Below are 15,512 nucleotides of genomic sequence, written 5' to 3'. Positions count from 1 at the left end.
AAACCTGGAGAGAAGAGAGCGTCTAGAGAGAAGGGGCAGCACTAGAGGAAACCTGGAGAGAAGAGTGTGTCCGGGGAGAAGGGGCAGCACCAGAGGAAACCTAGAGAGAACAGAGCGTCCAAGGAGAAGGGGCAGCACCAGAGGAAACCTGGAGAGAAGAGAGCGTCTAGAGAGAAGGGGCAGCACTAGAGGAAACCTGGAGAGAAGAGTGTGTCCGGGGAGAAGGGGCAATACCAGAGGAAACCTGGATAGAAGAGAGCGTCCAAGGAGAAGGGGCAGCACCAGAGGAAGCCTGGGGAGAAGAGAGCGTCCGGGGAGAAGGGGCAATACCAGAGGAAACCTGGATAGAAGAGAGCGTCCGGGGAGAAGGGGCAGCACCAGAGGAAACCTGGAGAGAAGAGTGTGTCCGGGGAGAAGGGGCAGCACCAGAGGAAACCTGGAGAGAAGAGAGCGTCCAAGGAGAGGGGGCAGCACCAGAGGAAACCTGGTGAGAAGAAAGCGTCCAGGGAGAAGGGGCAGCACCAGAGGAAACCTGGAGAGAAGAGAGCGTCCGGGGAGAAGGGGCAGCACTAGAGGAAACCTGGAGAGAAGAGAGCATCCGGGGAGAAGGGGCAGCACCAGAGGAAAACTGGAGAGAAGAGAGCGTCCAAGGAGAAGGGGCAGCACCAGAGCAAACCTGGAGAGAAGACAGCGTCCGGGGAGAAGGGGCAGCACTATAGGAAACCTGGAGAGAAGAGAGCGTCCGGGAGAAGGGGCAGCACCAGAGGAAACCTGGAGAGAAGAGAGCATCTAGAGAGAAGGGGCAGCACTAGAGGAAACCTGGAGAGAAGAGAGCGTCTGGGGAGAAGGGGCAGCACTAGAGGAAACCTGTAGAGAAGAGAGCGTCTGGGGAGAAGGGGCAGCACTAGAGGAAACCTGGAGAGAAGAGAGCGTCCAGGGAGAAGGGGCAGCACTAGAGGAAACCTGGAGAGAAGAGAACGTCCAGGGAGAAGGGGCAGCACCAGAAGAAACCTAAAGAGAAGAGAGCGTCCAGGGAGAAGGGGCAGCACCAGAGGAAACCTGGAGGGAAGAGAGCGTAATGGGAGAAGGGGCAGCACCAGAGGAAACCTGGAGAAAAGAGAGCATCCAGGGAGAAGGGGCAGCACTAGAGGAAACCTGGAGAGAAGAGAGCGTCCAGGGAGAAGGGGCAGCACCAGAGGAAACCTAGAGAGAAGAGAGCGTAATGGGAGAAGGGGCAGCACCAGAGGAAACCTGGAGAGAAGAGAGCGTCCAGGGAGAAGGGGCAGCACCAGAGAAAACCTGGAGAGAAGAGAGCGTCCAGGGAGAAGGGGCAGCACTAGAGGAAACCTGGAGAGAAGAGAGCGTCCAGGGAGAAGGGGCAGCACCAGAGGAAACCTAGAGAGAAGAGAGCGTAATGGGAAAAGGGGCAGCACCAGAGGAAACCTGAAGAGAAGAGAGCGTCCAGGGAGAAGGGGCAGCACTAGAGGAAACCTGGAGAGAAGAGTGTGTCCGGGGAGAAGGGGCAGCACCAGAGGAAACCTAGAGAGAAGAGAGCGTAATGGGAGAAGGGGCAGCACCAGAGGAAACCAGAAAGAAGAGAGCGTCCAGGGAGAAGGGGCAGCAACAGAGGAAACCTAGGCAGAAGAGAGCGTCCGGGGAGAAGGGGCAGCACTAGAGTAAACCTGGAGAGAAAAGAGCATCCAGAGAGAAGGGGCACCACCAAAGGAAACCTGAAAAGAAGAGAGCATCCAGGGAGAAGGGGCAACACTAGAAAAAAACTGGAGGGAAGAGAGCGTAATGGGAGAAGGGGCAGCACCAGAGGAAGCCTGGAGAGAAGAGAGCGTAATGGGAGAAGGGGCAGCAACAGAGGAAACCTGGAGACAAGAGAGCGTCCAGGGAGAAGGGGCAGCACCAGAGGAAACCTGGAGAGAAGATAGCGTCTGGGGAGAAGGGGCAGCACCAGAGGAAACCTGGAGAGAAGAGAGCGTAATGGGAGAAGGGGCAGCAACAGAGGAAACCTGGAGACAAGAGAGCGTCCAGGGAGAAGGGGCAGCACCAGAGGAAACCTGGAGAGAAGATAGCGTCTGGGGAGAAGGGGCAGCACCAGAGGAAACCTGGAGAGAAGAGAGCATCCAGGGAGAAGGGGCAGCACCAGAGGAAACCTGGAGAGAAGAGAGCGTAATGGGAGAAGGGGCAGCAACAGAGGAAACCTGGAGAGAAGAGAGCGTAATGGGAGAAGGGGCAGCAACAGAGGAAACCTGGAGACAAGAGAGCGTCCAGGGAGAAGGGGCAGCACCAGAGGAAACCTGGAGAGAAGAGAGCATCCAGGGAGAAGGGGCAACACCAGAAGAAACCCGGAGGGAAGAGAGCGTAATGGGAGAAGGGGCAGCACCAGAGGAAACCTAGAGAGAAGAGAGCATAATGGGAGAAGGGGCAGCACTAGAGAAAACCTGGAGAGAAGAGAGCGTCCAGGGAGAAGGGGCAGCACCAGAGGAAACCTGGAGAGAAGAGAGCGTCTGGGGAGAAGGGGCAGCACCAGAGGAAACTTGGAGAGAAGAGAGCGTCCAGGGAGAAGGGGCAGCACCAGAGGAAACCTGGAGAGAAGAGAGCGTCCAGGGAGAAGGGGCAGCAACAGAGGAAACCTGAAGAGAAGAGAGCGTCCAGGGAGAAGGGGCAGCACCAGAGGAAACCTGGAGAGAAGAGAGCGTCCAGGGAGAAGGGGCAGCACTAGAAAAAACCTGGAGGGAAGAGAGCGTCCAGGGAGAAGGGGCAGAAAGCCCTGCATTACCATTGAGTAACCTTACACACACTTTCCATTGCAGGCCATTGCTTGGGTAAAGAGTCCCCAGGTAGCTACACTAAGGTGCCACCCTACCCTAGGACCCGCCCTGGCGGTATGCTCGCAGGAGCTGATGCGTCAACATTTCCTGTCTGTGAACTCCTCTTTGGTCCCCGTTCTTGGACACCTTGATTTTCCTCCCAGTCTCTCTCATCAGGTTTTCCAAAAATGGGTTAAAGCGGGAAACTTGAGAATGGGGAATGTTTTGTCTAGCAGGGCCTGGCTAAGGGTCCTATTACACTGAGCGATTTTTAACAATTAACGACTAATGATAAACAATCGCAAACGAGATTGTTTATCGGTAATCTGAAATCGTTCACCATATTACACAGAACGATAATCGTTAGTTACAATTGTTTCTATGATCGTTTATTCCTTCTGATCCCAGAAAAACAATAAACAATGTGCAATTACACTGATCGATTAGCGAAAAACGCGCAACTTGAGCGAACGAACGTGGAATTACAGCGAACGATTAGCGATAATTTTAGGTTCAGATCTAAATAAACGACCAACGACATACGAACGATTTTCGAACATTGCCTGCAATTACACAGAACGATTATCGTTTAAATTCAAACGCTTAAACGATTTTTCGCACGATAATCGTCCCGTGTAATAGGACCCTAAGTGTTTCCTCCCTGACCTTGCTCCACTCGGACCTTACCTTTCCACCAGCATCTCATTTCTGGCCGCTCTCCCACTTTACTCTCCCCCTATGGATTACTAAGGTCAACAAGCTCATGTACATGGTGGACCTCACCTCAAGCATTCAGAATAAGTCCCATCATCTTTACCGCACCTGGTGGTTTCCGTGGATGCAATTCCAAGACACTGATATGTACAAGAACCTGTTGAAGACCACCCCAACCTCTTGACTGGTGGTTTAATGGGTGGCATCTCAGCTTTCCTCTGGGGTCTGCTGGTGTTATAGAACCTTCTCTGAATTCCCCCTCACCCCCCCTCGGGTCCCTTCCCCCTCCCTTCCTTCCTTCAAGTCCTTTACCCCTCCCCCCTTCAGATCCCTTACCCCTTCCTCCATTCTCCTTCTTTTTAATTACCAGTTACAGCACAGGGGGCTGTGGGGGCACAGCAGAGGGGAGCACAGGGGGCTGTGGGGGCACAGCAGAGGGGAGCACAGGGGGCTGTGGGGGCACAGCAGAGGGGAGCACAGGGGGCTGTGGGGGCACAGCAGAGGGGAGCACAGGAGGCTGTGGGGGCACAGTAGAGGGGAGCACAGGGGGCTGTGGGGGCACAGTAGAGGGGGGCACAGTAGAGGGGAGCACAGGGGGCTGTGGGGGCACAGTAGAGGGGAGCACAGGGGGCTGTGGGAGCACAGTAGAGGGGAGCACAGGGGGCTGTGGGGGCACAGTAGAGGGGGGCACAGTAGAGGGGAGCACAGGGGGCTGTGGGGGCACAGTAGAGGGGAGCACAGGGGGCTGTGGGGGCACAGTAGAGGGGAGCACAGGGGGCTGTGGGGGCACAGTAGAGGGGGGCACAGTAGAGGGGAGCACAGGGGGCTGTGGGGGCACAGTAGAGGGGAGCACAGGGGGCTGTGGGAGCACAGTAGAGGGGAGCACAGAGTAGAGCAGTGGGGGCTGTGGGGGCACTGGTTATAGCATATAGGGGCTCAGGGCACAGTAGAGGGGGGCACAGGGCACAGTAGAGGGGGCTGTGGGGCACTGGTTACAGCAGATAGGGGTTCAGGGCAAAGCAGAGGGGAGCAGAGGGCAGAGCACAGGGGGCTGTGGGGGTACAGCAGAGGGGAGCACATGGCAGAGCACAGGGGGCTGTGGGGGTACAGCAGAGGGGAGCACAGGGGGCTGTGGGGGTACAGCAGAGGGGAGCACAGCACGGGGCTGTGGGGGCACAGCAGAGGAAAGCACAGGGCACAGCAGTTCCAGACCTTGGGAATGACTTTCTGCTTATTCAGCTGGACATGATGTCACTTCTCATAATTTGTGATAAAGATCAGAATCTTAAATATTTACCTGCAGTAACAGATCAGCTGGGGGCACGAGGGGGCAGCTGGGATCGGGCCAAGGAGCCAGGAGATTCCAGCTACCCCTAGCACATTGATGGAGGTCACTAGGAGCCCCAGACCCCATTACTAGCTATGCTATAGATCATCAGATACTGGTTGTGTGGTGTCCCACTGTGGGTGTTGCTATTTTTTACACCCCTCATAAAAGTCTGTACTTATCTGTGATTTCACTATAGCTGTTGTGTTACTGAAGATGACCTCTAGATGTCGCTATAGTGTGTAACTAAGGTTTAGAAACTGCACGGCTGAAGTATACAAAAGGGTTATGGTTTGTGTATGTACCAGATTCTGTTGTCTAGTAGGATTTCTCCTTTCTTCTGCCCAATTCTCGCTTTTCTATTCTGTTTCTCTATTGCACACTTTCCACCCAACCACAGCGTGCTACACACACATGCTGGACGGGAAGGGGAGGAGCCTCCAAGTCAGTGTTAGTTCTTAGTCAGACCCCGCATGGGTAGGATGCAGAACAGCCAGCTCTCACAACTCTCTTTCTTGAAGCACCAAACACATTGTATGATGCTCTTCTAAGCCCTTCAGGAGAGGACTAGCCTACAGATAACCTCAACACACGCCGAGGACTAGAAGTCTACATACATCTACACATACACTATATCAGTGTGGAGTACAGAGCTCCATCTACACATACACTATATCAGGGTGAAGTACAGAGCTCCATCCACACACACACTATATCAGTGTGGAGTACAGAGCTCCATCTACACATACACTATATCAGTGTGGAGTACACAGCACCATCTACACATACACTATATCAGGGTGGAGTACAGAGCTACACATACACTATATCAGGGTGGAGTACACAGCACCATCTACACATACACTATATCAGTGTGGAGTACACAGCACCATCTACACATACACTATATCAGTGTGGAGTACACAGCACCATCTACACATACACTATATCAGTGTGGAGTACAGAGCTCCATCTACACATACACTATATCAGTGTGGAGTACAGAGCTACACATACACTATATCAGTGTGGAGTACAGAGCTACACATACACTATATCAGTGTGGAGTACACAGCACCATCTACACATACACTATATCAGGGTGGAGTACACAGCACCATCTACACATACACTATATCAGTGTGGAGTACACAGCTCCATCTACACATACACTATATCAGTGTGGAGTACAGAGCTCCATCTACACATACACTATATCAGGGTGGAGTACACAGCACCATCTACACATACACTATATCAGTGTGGAGTACAGAGCTACACATACACTATATCAGGGTGGAGTACAGAGCTCCATCCACACACACACTATATCAGTGTGGAGTACACAGCACCATCCACACATACACTATATCAGTGTGGAGTACAGAGCTCCACCTACACATACACTATATCAGTGTGGAGTACACAGCTCCATCTACACATATACTATATCAGTGTGGAGTACACAGCACCATCCACACATATACTATATCAGTGTGGAGTACACAGCTCCATCTACACATACACTATATCAGTGTGGAGTACAGAGCTCCACCTACACATACACTATATCAGTGTGGAGTACAGAGCTCCATCTACACATACACTATATCAGTGTGGAGTACAGAGCTCCACCTACACATACACTATATCAGTGTGGAGTACAGAGCTACACATACACATACACTATATCAGTGTGGAGTACACAGCACCACCTACACATACACTATATCAGTGTGGAGTACAGAGCTCCACCTACACAAACACTATATCAGTGTGGAGTACACATCTCCATCTACACATACACTATATCAGTGTGGAGTACAGAGTTCCACCTACACATATACTATATCAGTGTGGAGTACACAGCTCCATCTACACATACACTATATCAGTGTGGAGTACAGAGCTACACCTACACATACACTATATCAGTGTGGAGTACAGAGCTACACATACACTATATCAGTGTGGAGTACACAGCTCCATCTACACATACACTATATCAGTGTGGAGTACAGAGCTCCATCTACACATACACTATATCAGTGTGGAGTACAGAGCTACACCTACACATACACTATATCAGTGTGGAGTACAGAGCTACACATACACTATATCAGGGTGGAGTACACAGCTCCATCTACACATACACTATATCAGTGTGGAGTACAGAGCTCCACCTACACATACACTATATCAGTGTGGAGTACACAGCACCATCTACACATACACTATATCAGTGTGGAGTACAGAGCTCCACCTACACATACACTATATCAGGGTGGAGTACAGAGCTCCATCTACACATACACTATATCAGTGTGGAGTACAGAGCTCCACCTACACATACACTATATCAGGGTGGAGTACACAGCACCATCTACACATACACTATATCAGTGTGGAGTACAGAGCTACACATACACTATATCAGTGTGGAGTACACAGCACCATCTACACATACACTATATCAGGGTGGAGTACAGAGCACTGTGTATACATACACTATATAAGTTTGGAGTACAGAGCACCATCTACACATACACTATATCAGGGTGGAGTACAGAGCACTGTGTATACATACACTATGTAAGTGTGGAGTACAGAGCACCATCTACACATACACTATATCAGGGTGGAGTACAGAGCTCCACCTACACATACACTATATCAGGGTGGAGTACACAGCACCATCTACACATACACTATATCAGTGTGGAGTACACAGCACCATCTACACATACACTATATCAGTGTGGAGTACAGAGCTCCACCTACACATACACTATATCAGTGTGGAGTACAGAGCTCCACCTACACATATACTATATCAGTGTGGAGTACACAGCTCCACCTACACTATATCAGTGTGGAGTACAGAGCTACACATACACTATATCAGTGTGGAGTACAGAGCTACACATACACTATATCAGTGTGGAGTACACAGCACCATCTACACATACACTATATCAGGGTGGAGTACAGAGCTCCACCTACACATACACTATATCAGTGTGGAGTACACAGCTCCACCTACACTATATCAGTGTGGAGTACACAGCTCCACCTACACTATATCAGTGTGGAGTACAGAGCTCCACATACACTATATCAGGGTGGAGTACAGAGCTCCACCTACACTGGATACAATCAGATACAATTGTAACAAATTCTCAGCAGGTGCGACACAGTAAACCGCCAAAAATATGGCAGCTGCCGGGACAGCGACATCTCTTCCACAGTCGATGATGCGTACGCACGCGATGACGTCAGGCCGGCGTGTGACGCTCGGTTACTCCGGGAGACGGGGTTGTTTACTAGCCGCTACTGGACGGGCGGATGGCGGCGATAGGAGCGGCCGCGGACAGGTAACCGGGGGACTGCAGAGTTCGTGGGTGACGTGGGAAACACATAGGGACTTATGAAGGGACGTGGTTACAGGGTCGGTATTTCTCCTTTCACCCTTTTCATTAATGGATTATTCCGATCTGTCGTAGGATATAAGAGCTGCCCAGGTGGACTGTACTATTTATAGGGGTGCTGTGAGGGGTGACGCAGTATTGCTGTATACCTGGGGGTATAGGACAGTTTCCTAACTTGTGTCTCCCAAGCTGCTGCAAAACTACAACTCCCATCAGGCCATGGTCACCAAAGGCTGTCCGGGCATGCTGGGAGTTGTAGTTTTTGCAATAGCTGGAGAGTCTTAGGAGCAGTGGTTTAGAGGACGCCCCCTAGTGGTGGGTAGTGTCCTTATTCCTCCATATATTGTGGGTGGGAGGTGATTGCTTCTGTTGTCCCCTACTGATGGTAGTGTTGGGGGGTGTCTATGTTCGGGGGACCCCTCTGCTGCGGTGGACCCTGATTTGGTGTCACCTCTTTCAGATGCAGTGAATAGACATGGCCTCCGCCCCCACCGGCCTCAGTTCTTCTGGTGCCGGGGACCCCCTCCAGAGGATGCACGTCACCAGACCCAAATCTGCCAAAGGTCGCACCAGGACCACCCCGCAGGGCTCCGCCCACAACATGGAGGTCTACTCCTGCCGCACGTCACCCACTCCCAGGGTGTCATCAGCGAGACCCTTGTCTGCTACCAGGATAAGTCAGGAAGACATCCCGGAGCTTCTCCACCAGCTTCCGTGCAGACCGCCATCCTCCAGCCTCAACCGCTACCGCGTCCTCCCCTCCATCGGTGCAGCCACTGGCGGAGACAATGCAGAGGATGAACTGGTCCATAAAACTGGCGCCATGAGGCTAGCCACTGAGGTCCGCCATCGCCACCACACCAAGACTCTGTATCGTGAGCTACCCAGGCCTCAGCACGGCGGAGGGGAGACAGTCAGCATGGAGGACTCTGTAGTGCTGGAGCCACCGCTGCCGTCTGAAGAGGAGCCCCGACTGCTCCTGGCCATCAGGTCCCACTCTGGCCAGAGGTTTGAGCGATTCTTCCGCCCCTCGGACACACTCTTTGCCGTCCTGGCAGCAGCGGAGGAGAAGACGGGGACCTCTTGTAAGGACTGCAGTGTAGAGTCCATGGAGGTGCCGAGGCGCAGCTTCACCGACCTCAGCCGGACCCTCCAGGAGTGCGCCATCCCCAACAAGTCCCTGCTGTGCATCCAGCGACTCGCCAGGGACTGACCCCATACATCAGGGTGTCCCAACCGAAACCAACGGCTCTCAGGGCATGATGGGAGAGGTGGAGTGCCCCCGGGCAGGGACTGACCCCATACATCAGGGTGTCCCAACCGAAACCAACGGCTCTCAGGGCATGATGGGAGAGGTGGAGTGCCCCCGGGCAGGGACTGACCCTATACATCAGGGCGTCCCAACCAAAACCAACGGCTCTCAGGGCATGATGGGAGAGGTGGAGCGCCCCCGGTCAGGAACTGACCCCATACATCAGGGTCTCCTGACCAAAACCGAGGGCTCTCAGGGCATGATGGGAGAGGTTGAGGAACCCCGGGCAGGGACTGACCCTATACATCAGGGTGTCCCAACCGAAACCAACGGCTCTCAGGGCATGTTGGGAGAGGTGGAGCGCCCCCGGTCAGGGACTGACCCCATACATCAGGGCGTCCCAATCAAAACCGAGGGCTCTCAGGGCATGATGGGAGAGGTGGAGCGTCCCCGGTTAGGGACTGACCCCATACATCAGGGTCTCCTGACCAAAACCGAGGGCTCTCAGGGCATGATGGGAGAGGTGGAGCGCCCCCGGTCAGGAACTGACCCCATATATCAGGGCGTCCCAATCAAAACAGAGGGCTCTCAGGGCATGATGGGAGAGGTGGAGGGCCCCCGGGCAGGGACTGACCCCATACATCAGGGCGTTCCAATCAAAACCGAGGGCTCTCAGGGCATGATGGGAGAGGTGGAGCGCCCCCGGGCAGGGACTGACCCCATACATCAGGGCGTCCCAACCAAAACCGAGGGCTTTCAGGGCATGATGGGAGAGGTGAAGGGCCACAGGTCGGGAGACCCTGATGTTGATATCATCGATCAGCGGTGTCCCCTTACCAGGCCATGACCCCCCTAAGATACAACATTGTAACAGAATGGCAGTGTTTTGTGGTCAGCATAACATGTGACCCAGCTTCCCCAAGCTCCTGACAGACTGAGTTACATACCAATTAGAAATCAGAGGATGAACCAATCCAGTACCAGACATCTTGCATTCAGGGGTCCGGGAAAGGTGGGTGGGATCCCCTATGATAGAAGATGTACAGGCCATGACTCCTGCCCAGATCAGCTTATTGCCATTCAGTGTTCTAGGAGAGTTGGGTGGTAAACTCGATAGGAGTTGTAGTCACGGGAAAGCTCCCATCATGTCTGGACAGCGAAGGGGGGGGGGGGGGGGGGGTATGCGCCACGCTTAACACCTGTGATGTAAACCTATGAGCCAGAGGACTCAATGGATTCTCCCTATGGGTAAACTACAACTCCCAGCATGACCTGACTGCATTGTGCATAGTGTAGGGCACTGATATCCATCCTGTGGCAAAACTACAACTCCCAGCATGCTTCCTCCAGATAACCACAGGTTGGAGATCACACCTGCCCCATTCATAGGTTAACTATCTGCCAGGGCATGATGGGAGTTTGTCATCATCTGGAGAGCATTGCCCTATACCAGGGATAAGGAATCTTTGGCCCTCCAGACACGATGGGAGTTGTAGTTTTACGACAACTGGAGGGCGGAGGGGCTCCCCATCTCTGCCCTATACAATGAGTGATGCTGTCCAGACACGACAGCTGGAGGGTGACCATTTGGGAAACACTGAATTAAAGGGGTTATCCATCGCTACAAAAACACTACCCTCTCGTCTCCAGGTCAGTTGTAGTTTGCAATAAAGTTTCATTTACTTTAACGGAACAGAGTTTGAAACCCCACCCAATCTGGAGACAACAGTAGGGGGACAGTGGCCATGTTTTTGTAGCGCTGGATCACCCCTTTAATGTATAATGTGTGAATCCCGGAGCCCCAGGTGGCCACTCCTGTAATATATAACGAGTATTAGCCACACCCACCTGACCTTCTATAGACGAGGTCACCTCTTGGGTTGATCGTAGTGATTTGGGATTTTTCTTTTGTATCTGTGATTCTCGTGTTTCATCGTCTTATTCACCAGATGTGCAACTGATGAGCAGAATATAAAGATGATTGTGATATTAACCCAGAACTGTCCAGTGTTTACTACATAGTAATGACTCTTAAAGGGGAACTAGCAGCAGGTAAGGGTCTGTTTACACAGGAAGATTATATGCCTATTAGGCCGATTATCGTTTGGTGAAAGAGAGAACGATCAGCCGATAATCGTGTCATCGTCTGATAGTTCATTTAGGGCCAGACCTAAAATCATCATTCCCCCACTGCGCATCGCTACGGTTGAATAGCGATGCACGGCGGGCGACCGACGAAGTAGCAGCAGCATCATCATACATTACCTGTCAGGTCTTCTCGGTGCTGTCTTCATCCCCGGGTCCCGCGCGCTCTATCTTCAGAATGGCCGGTCAGCTGACGGAGCGCTCAGCCAATCACAGGCCGGAACCACCGCGGCCTGTGATTGGCTGAGTGTGGCTGGTCAGCTGACCGGCCACGCTGAAGATAGAGCACGCTGGAACCAGGGAGGAAGACAGCACGGAGAAGAAGCCCGGACAGGTAATGAATGATGCTGCAAGGACATCGGTAACAATATCCCTGCAGCCCTCGCTCAACAATCATTGAGCCGTGGAATAGGCCCAGTAAACGAGCAGCAATCTAGCAGACCCTAAAGGCCCTATTCCACGGAACGATTATCATCTGTATTCGGCCGCTACGGACATAATAATCGTCCCGTGGAATAGAGTGCAACGATCAGCCGACATCGTTCATGTCAGCTGATCGTTGCAGTTGCTTGTTTTTCAACATGTTGAAAAACAAGCGACTGATACAGCAACGATCTGCTGTGTCACTCTGTTGAATAGGAGCGTCGGCAGCAGACGCTGAATCCTGTGGGCTGCCCAGACGATCAGCGATGACCCGGGCAGCGCGCGCACCCCCCCCCCCCCCCCCCCCCCCCCCCCCCAAAGCCAGGAATAGATTTGACAAGGGGAGAAATATCAAGCTTTCCTTTATGACTAGAGATGAGCGAACCGGGTTCAGGTTAGAGTCCATCCGAACCCGAACGTTCGGCATGTGATTAGCTGGAGCTGCTGAACTTGGATAAAGCTCTAAGGTTGTCTGGAAAACATAGATACAGCCAATGACTATATCCATGATTTCCACATAGCCTTAGGGCTTTATCTAAGTTCAGCAGCCACCGCTAATCACATGCCAAAAGTTCGGATGAACTCCAGCTGCTCCAGGGTCGCTCATCTCTATTTATGACCTGTTCTGTGTTTATAGTCTGTTCCTGGCTTTGGCTTTAAATCTTGGCAGATAATCTGTGTAAACGGACTCTTAGACAAACTAGTTAAAGGGGTTCTCCAGCATTAGAAAAACATGTCCGCTTCCTTCCAGAGACAGCAGCACCGCTCTTGTCTTCAGGTTGGCTGTATGTTTTGTAACTCTAATTGTAAGTCCAATTGCAAACCGCACCTGACCTGGAAACCAGAGCGTTGCGGTCTCTGGAAGGAAGCGGACATGTTTTGTAGCGCTGGAGAACCCCTATAAAAAGGCAGACGGCTGATTGCAGGGATAGCGAAGTGTTTCTCTTTGCTATTACTGTAAATTCGCTCATCTCTAAGGGTCCATTTGCACAGAAAGATTATCTGACAAAGATTTGAAGCCAAAGCTCGTTGTCATTTAAAAAATAGTTTGCGGAGTGCGCATTGCTGCATGTAATAGGTAGCGCAGCTGACGACTGTGTATAAAATTATAAAGCTTTTACTTACCTGCCCAGGCCCCCCACCCCCAGAATGATCAGCTGCCCTCATACCCAGGGGAGGGGGAGCAATAGTTGGTCCTGTATACTGCAGTCCCCCACCCCCATAATACTGTATACAGCCCCTCCCTTGTACACTACAATCCCCCCCACAATACTGTATACAGCTGCCCCCTCCCTCACCGTACACTACAATCCACCCCACAATACTGTATACAGCTGCCCCCCGTACACTACAATCCCCCCCACAATACTGTATACAGCTGCCCCCCCCACCGTACACTACAATCCCCCCCACAATACTGTATACAGCTGCCCCCCCCCCACAATACTGTATACAGCTGCCCCCCCCACCGTACACTACAATCCCCCCCCACAATACTGTATACAGCTGCTCCCCCGTACACTACAATCCCCCCCACAATACTGTATACAGCTGCTCCCCCGTACACTACAATCCCCCCCACAATACTGTATACAGCTGCCCCCCCCGTACACTACAATCCCCCCCACAATACTGTATACAGCTGCCCCCCCACCGTACACTACAATCCCCCCCCACAATACTGTATACAGCTGCCCCCCCGTACACTACAATCCCCCCCACAATACTGTATACAGCTGCCCCCTCCCGTACACTACAATCCCCCCAATACTGTATACAGCTGCCCCCCGTACACTACAATCCCCCCACAATACTGTATACAGCTGCCCCCCTCACCGTACACTACAATCCCCCCACAATACTGTATAGAGCTGCCCCCCCCCCGTACACTACAATCCCCCCCACAATACTGTATACAGCCCCCTCCCTTGTACACTACAATCCCCCCACAATACTGTATACAACTGCCCCCTCCCTCACCGTACACTACAATCCCCCCCACAATACTGTATACAGCTGCCCCCTCCCTCACCGTACACTACAATCCCCCCACAATACTGTATACAGCTGCCCCCCTCACCGTACACTACAATCCCCCCCACAATACTGTATAGAGCTGCCCCCCCCCCGTACACTACAATCCCCCCCACAATACTGTATACAGCTGCCCCCCCGTACACTACAATCCCCCCACAATACTGTATACAGCTGCCCCCTCCCGTACACTACAATCCCCCCAATACTGTATACAGCTGCCCCCCGTACACTACAATCCCCCCACAATACTGTATACAGCTGCCCCCCTCACCGTACACTACAATCCCCCCCACAATACTGTATAGAGCTGCCCCCCACCGTACACTACAATCCCCCCCACAATACTGTATACAGCCCCCTCCCTTGTACACTACAATCCCCCCACAATACTGTATACAGCTGCCCCCCGTACACTACAATCCCCCCCACAATACTGTATACAGCTGCCCCCTCCCTCACCGTACACTACAATCCCCCCCACAATACTGTATACAGCTGCCCCCTCCCTCACCGTACACTACAATCCCCCCCACAATACTGTATACAGCTGCCCCCCCGTACACTACAATCCCCCCCACAATACTGTATACAGCTGCCCCCTCCCTCACCGTACACTACAATCCCCCCCCACAATACTGTATACAGCTGCCCCCTCCCTCACCGTACACTACAATCCCCCCACAATACTGTATACAGCTGCTCCCCCCCCCGTACACTACAATCCCCCCAATACTGTATACAGCTGCCCCCCCGTACACTACAATCCCCCCCACAATACTGTATACAGCTCCCTCCCTTGTACACTACAATCCCCCCCACAATACTGTATACAGCTCCCTCCCTTGTACACTACAATCCCCCCACACAATACTGTATACAGCTCCCTCCCTTGTACACTACAATCCCCCCCACAATACTGTATACAGCTGCCCCCCCCCGTACACTACAATCCCCCCCACAATACTGTATACAGCTGCCCCCCCCCTCACCGTACACTACAACCCCCCCCCACAATACTGTATGCAGCTGCCCCCTCCCTCACGTACACTACAATCCCCCCCACAATACTGTATACAGCTGCCCCCCCCCTCACCGTACACTACAATCCCCCCCACAATACTGTATACAGCTGCCCCCCCCCTCACCGTACACTACAATCCCCCCACACAATACTGTATACAGCTGCCCCCCCGTACACTACAATCCCCCCCACAATACTGTATACAGCTGCCCCCTCCCTCACCGTACACTACAATCCCCCCCACAATACTGTATACAGCTGCCCCCCCCTCACCGTACACTACAATCCCCCCCACAATACTGTATACAGCTGCCCCCCCCCTCACCGTACACTACAATCCCCCCAC

The 15,512-nt window shown here is 52.6% G+C and overlaps 2 protein-coding genes across 3 annotated transcripts; both read left to right on the top strand.

The window, feature by feature from the left end:
- Positions 1-1,797: 1,797 nt before the first annotated feature.
- LOC138768853 (octapeptide-repeat protein T2-like) lies at positions 1,798-2,731 on the top strand. Its single transcript, XM_069946819.1, has 2 exons — positions 1,798-2,370; positions 2,462-2,731. The coding sequence occupies exons 1-2, from the start codon at positions 1,798-1,800 to the stop codon at positions 2,729-2,731; spliced, it is 843 nt and encodes a 280-aa protein (XP_069802920.1).
- A 5,408-nt stretch (positions 2,732-8,139) lies between these two features.
- Positions 8,140-10,699, top strand: UBXN10 (UBX domain protein 10). 2 transcript variants are annotated; one of them, XM_069948842.1, is made up of 2 exons: positions 8,140-8,234; positions 8,749-10,699. In XM_069948842.1, the coding sequence occupies exon 2, from the start codon at positions 8,764-8,766 to the stop codon at positions 9,499-9,501; it is 738 nt and encodes a 245-aa protein (XP_069804943.1). In that variant the 5' UTR covers positions 8,140-8,234; positions 8,749-8,763; the 3' UTR covers positions 9,502-10,699. The 2 variants fall into 2 exon arrangements, with proteins under 2 accessions (XP_069804943.1, XP_069804945.1); XM_069948844.1 differs by having other exon boundaries at positions 8,232-8,308.
- The last annotated feature ends 4,813 nt before the right edge of the window (positions 10,700-15,512 follow it).

Source organism: Dendropsophus ebraccatus, chromosome 12 (assembly GCF_027789765.1).
Source record: "Dendropsophus ebraccatus isolate aDenEbr1 chromosome 12, aDenEbr1.pat, whole genome shotgun sequence".
Classification (NCBI taxonomy): Eukaryota; Metazoa; Chordata; class Amphibia; order Anura; family Hylidae; genus Dendropsophus; species Dendropsophus ebraccatus.
Note: the sequence above shows the minus strand (reverse complement) of the source record. Positions and strands in the feature narration are given on the sequence as shown.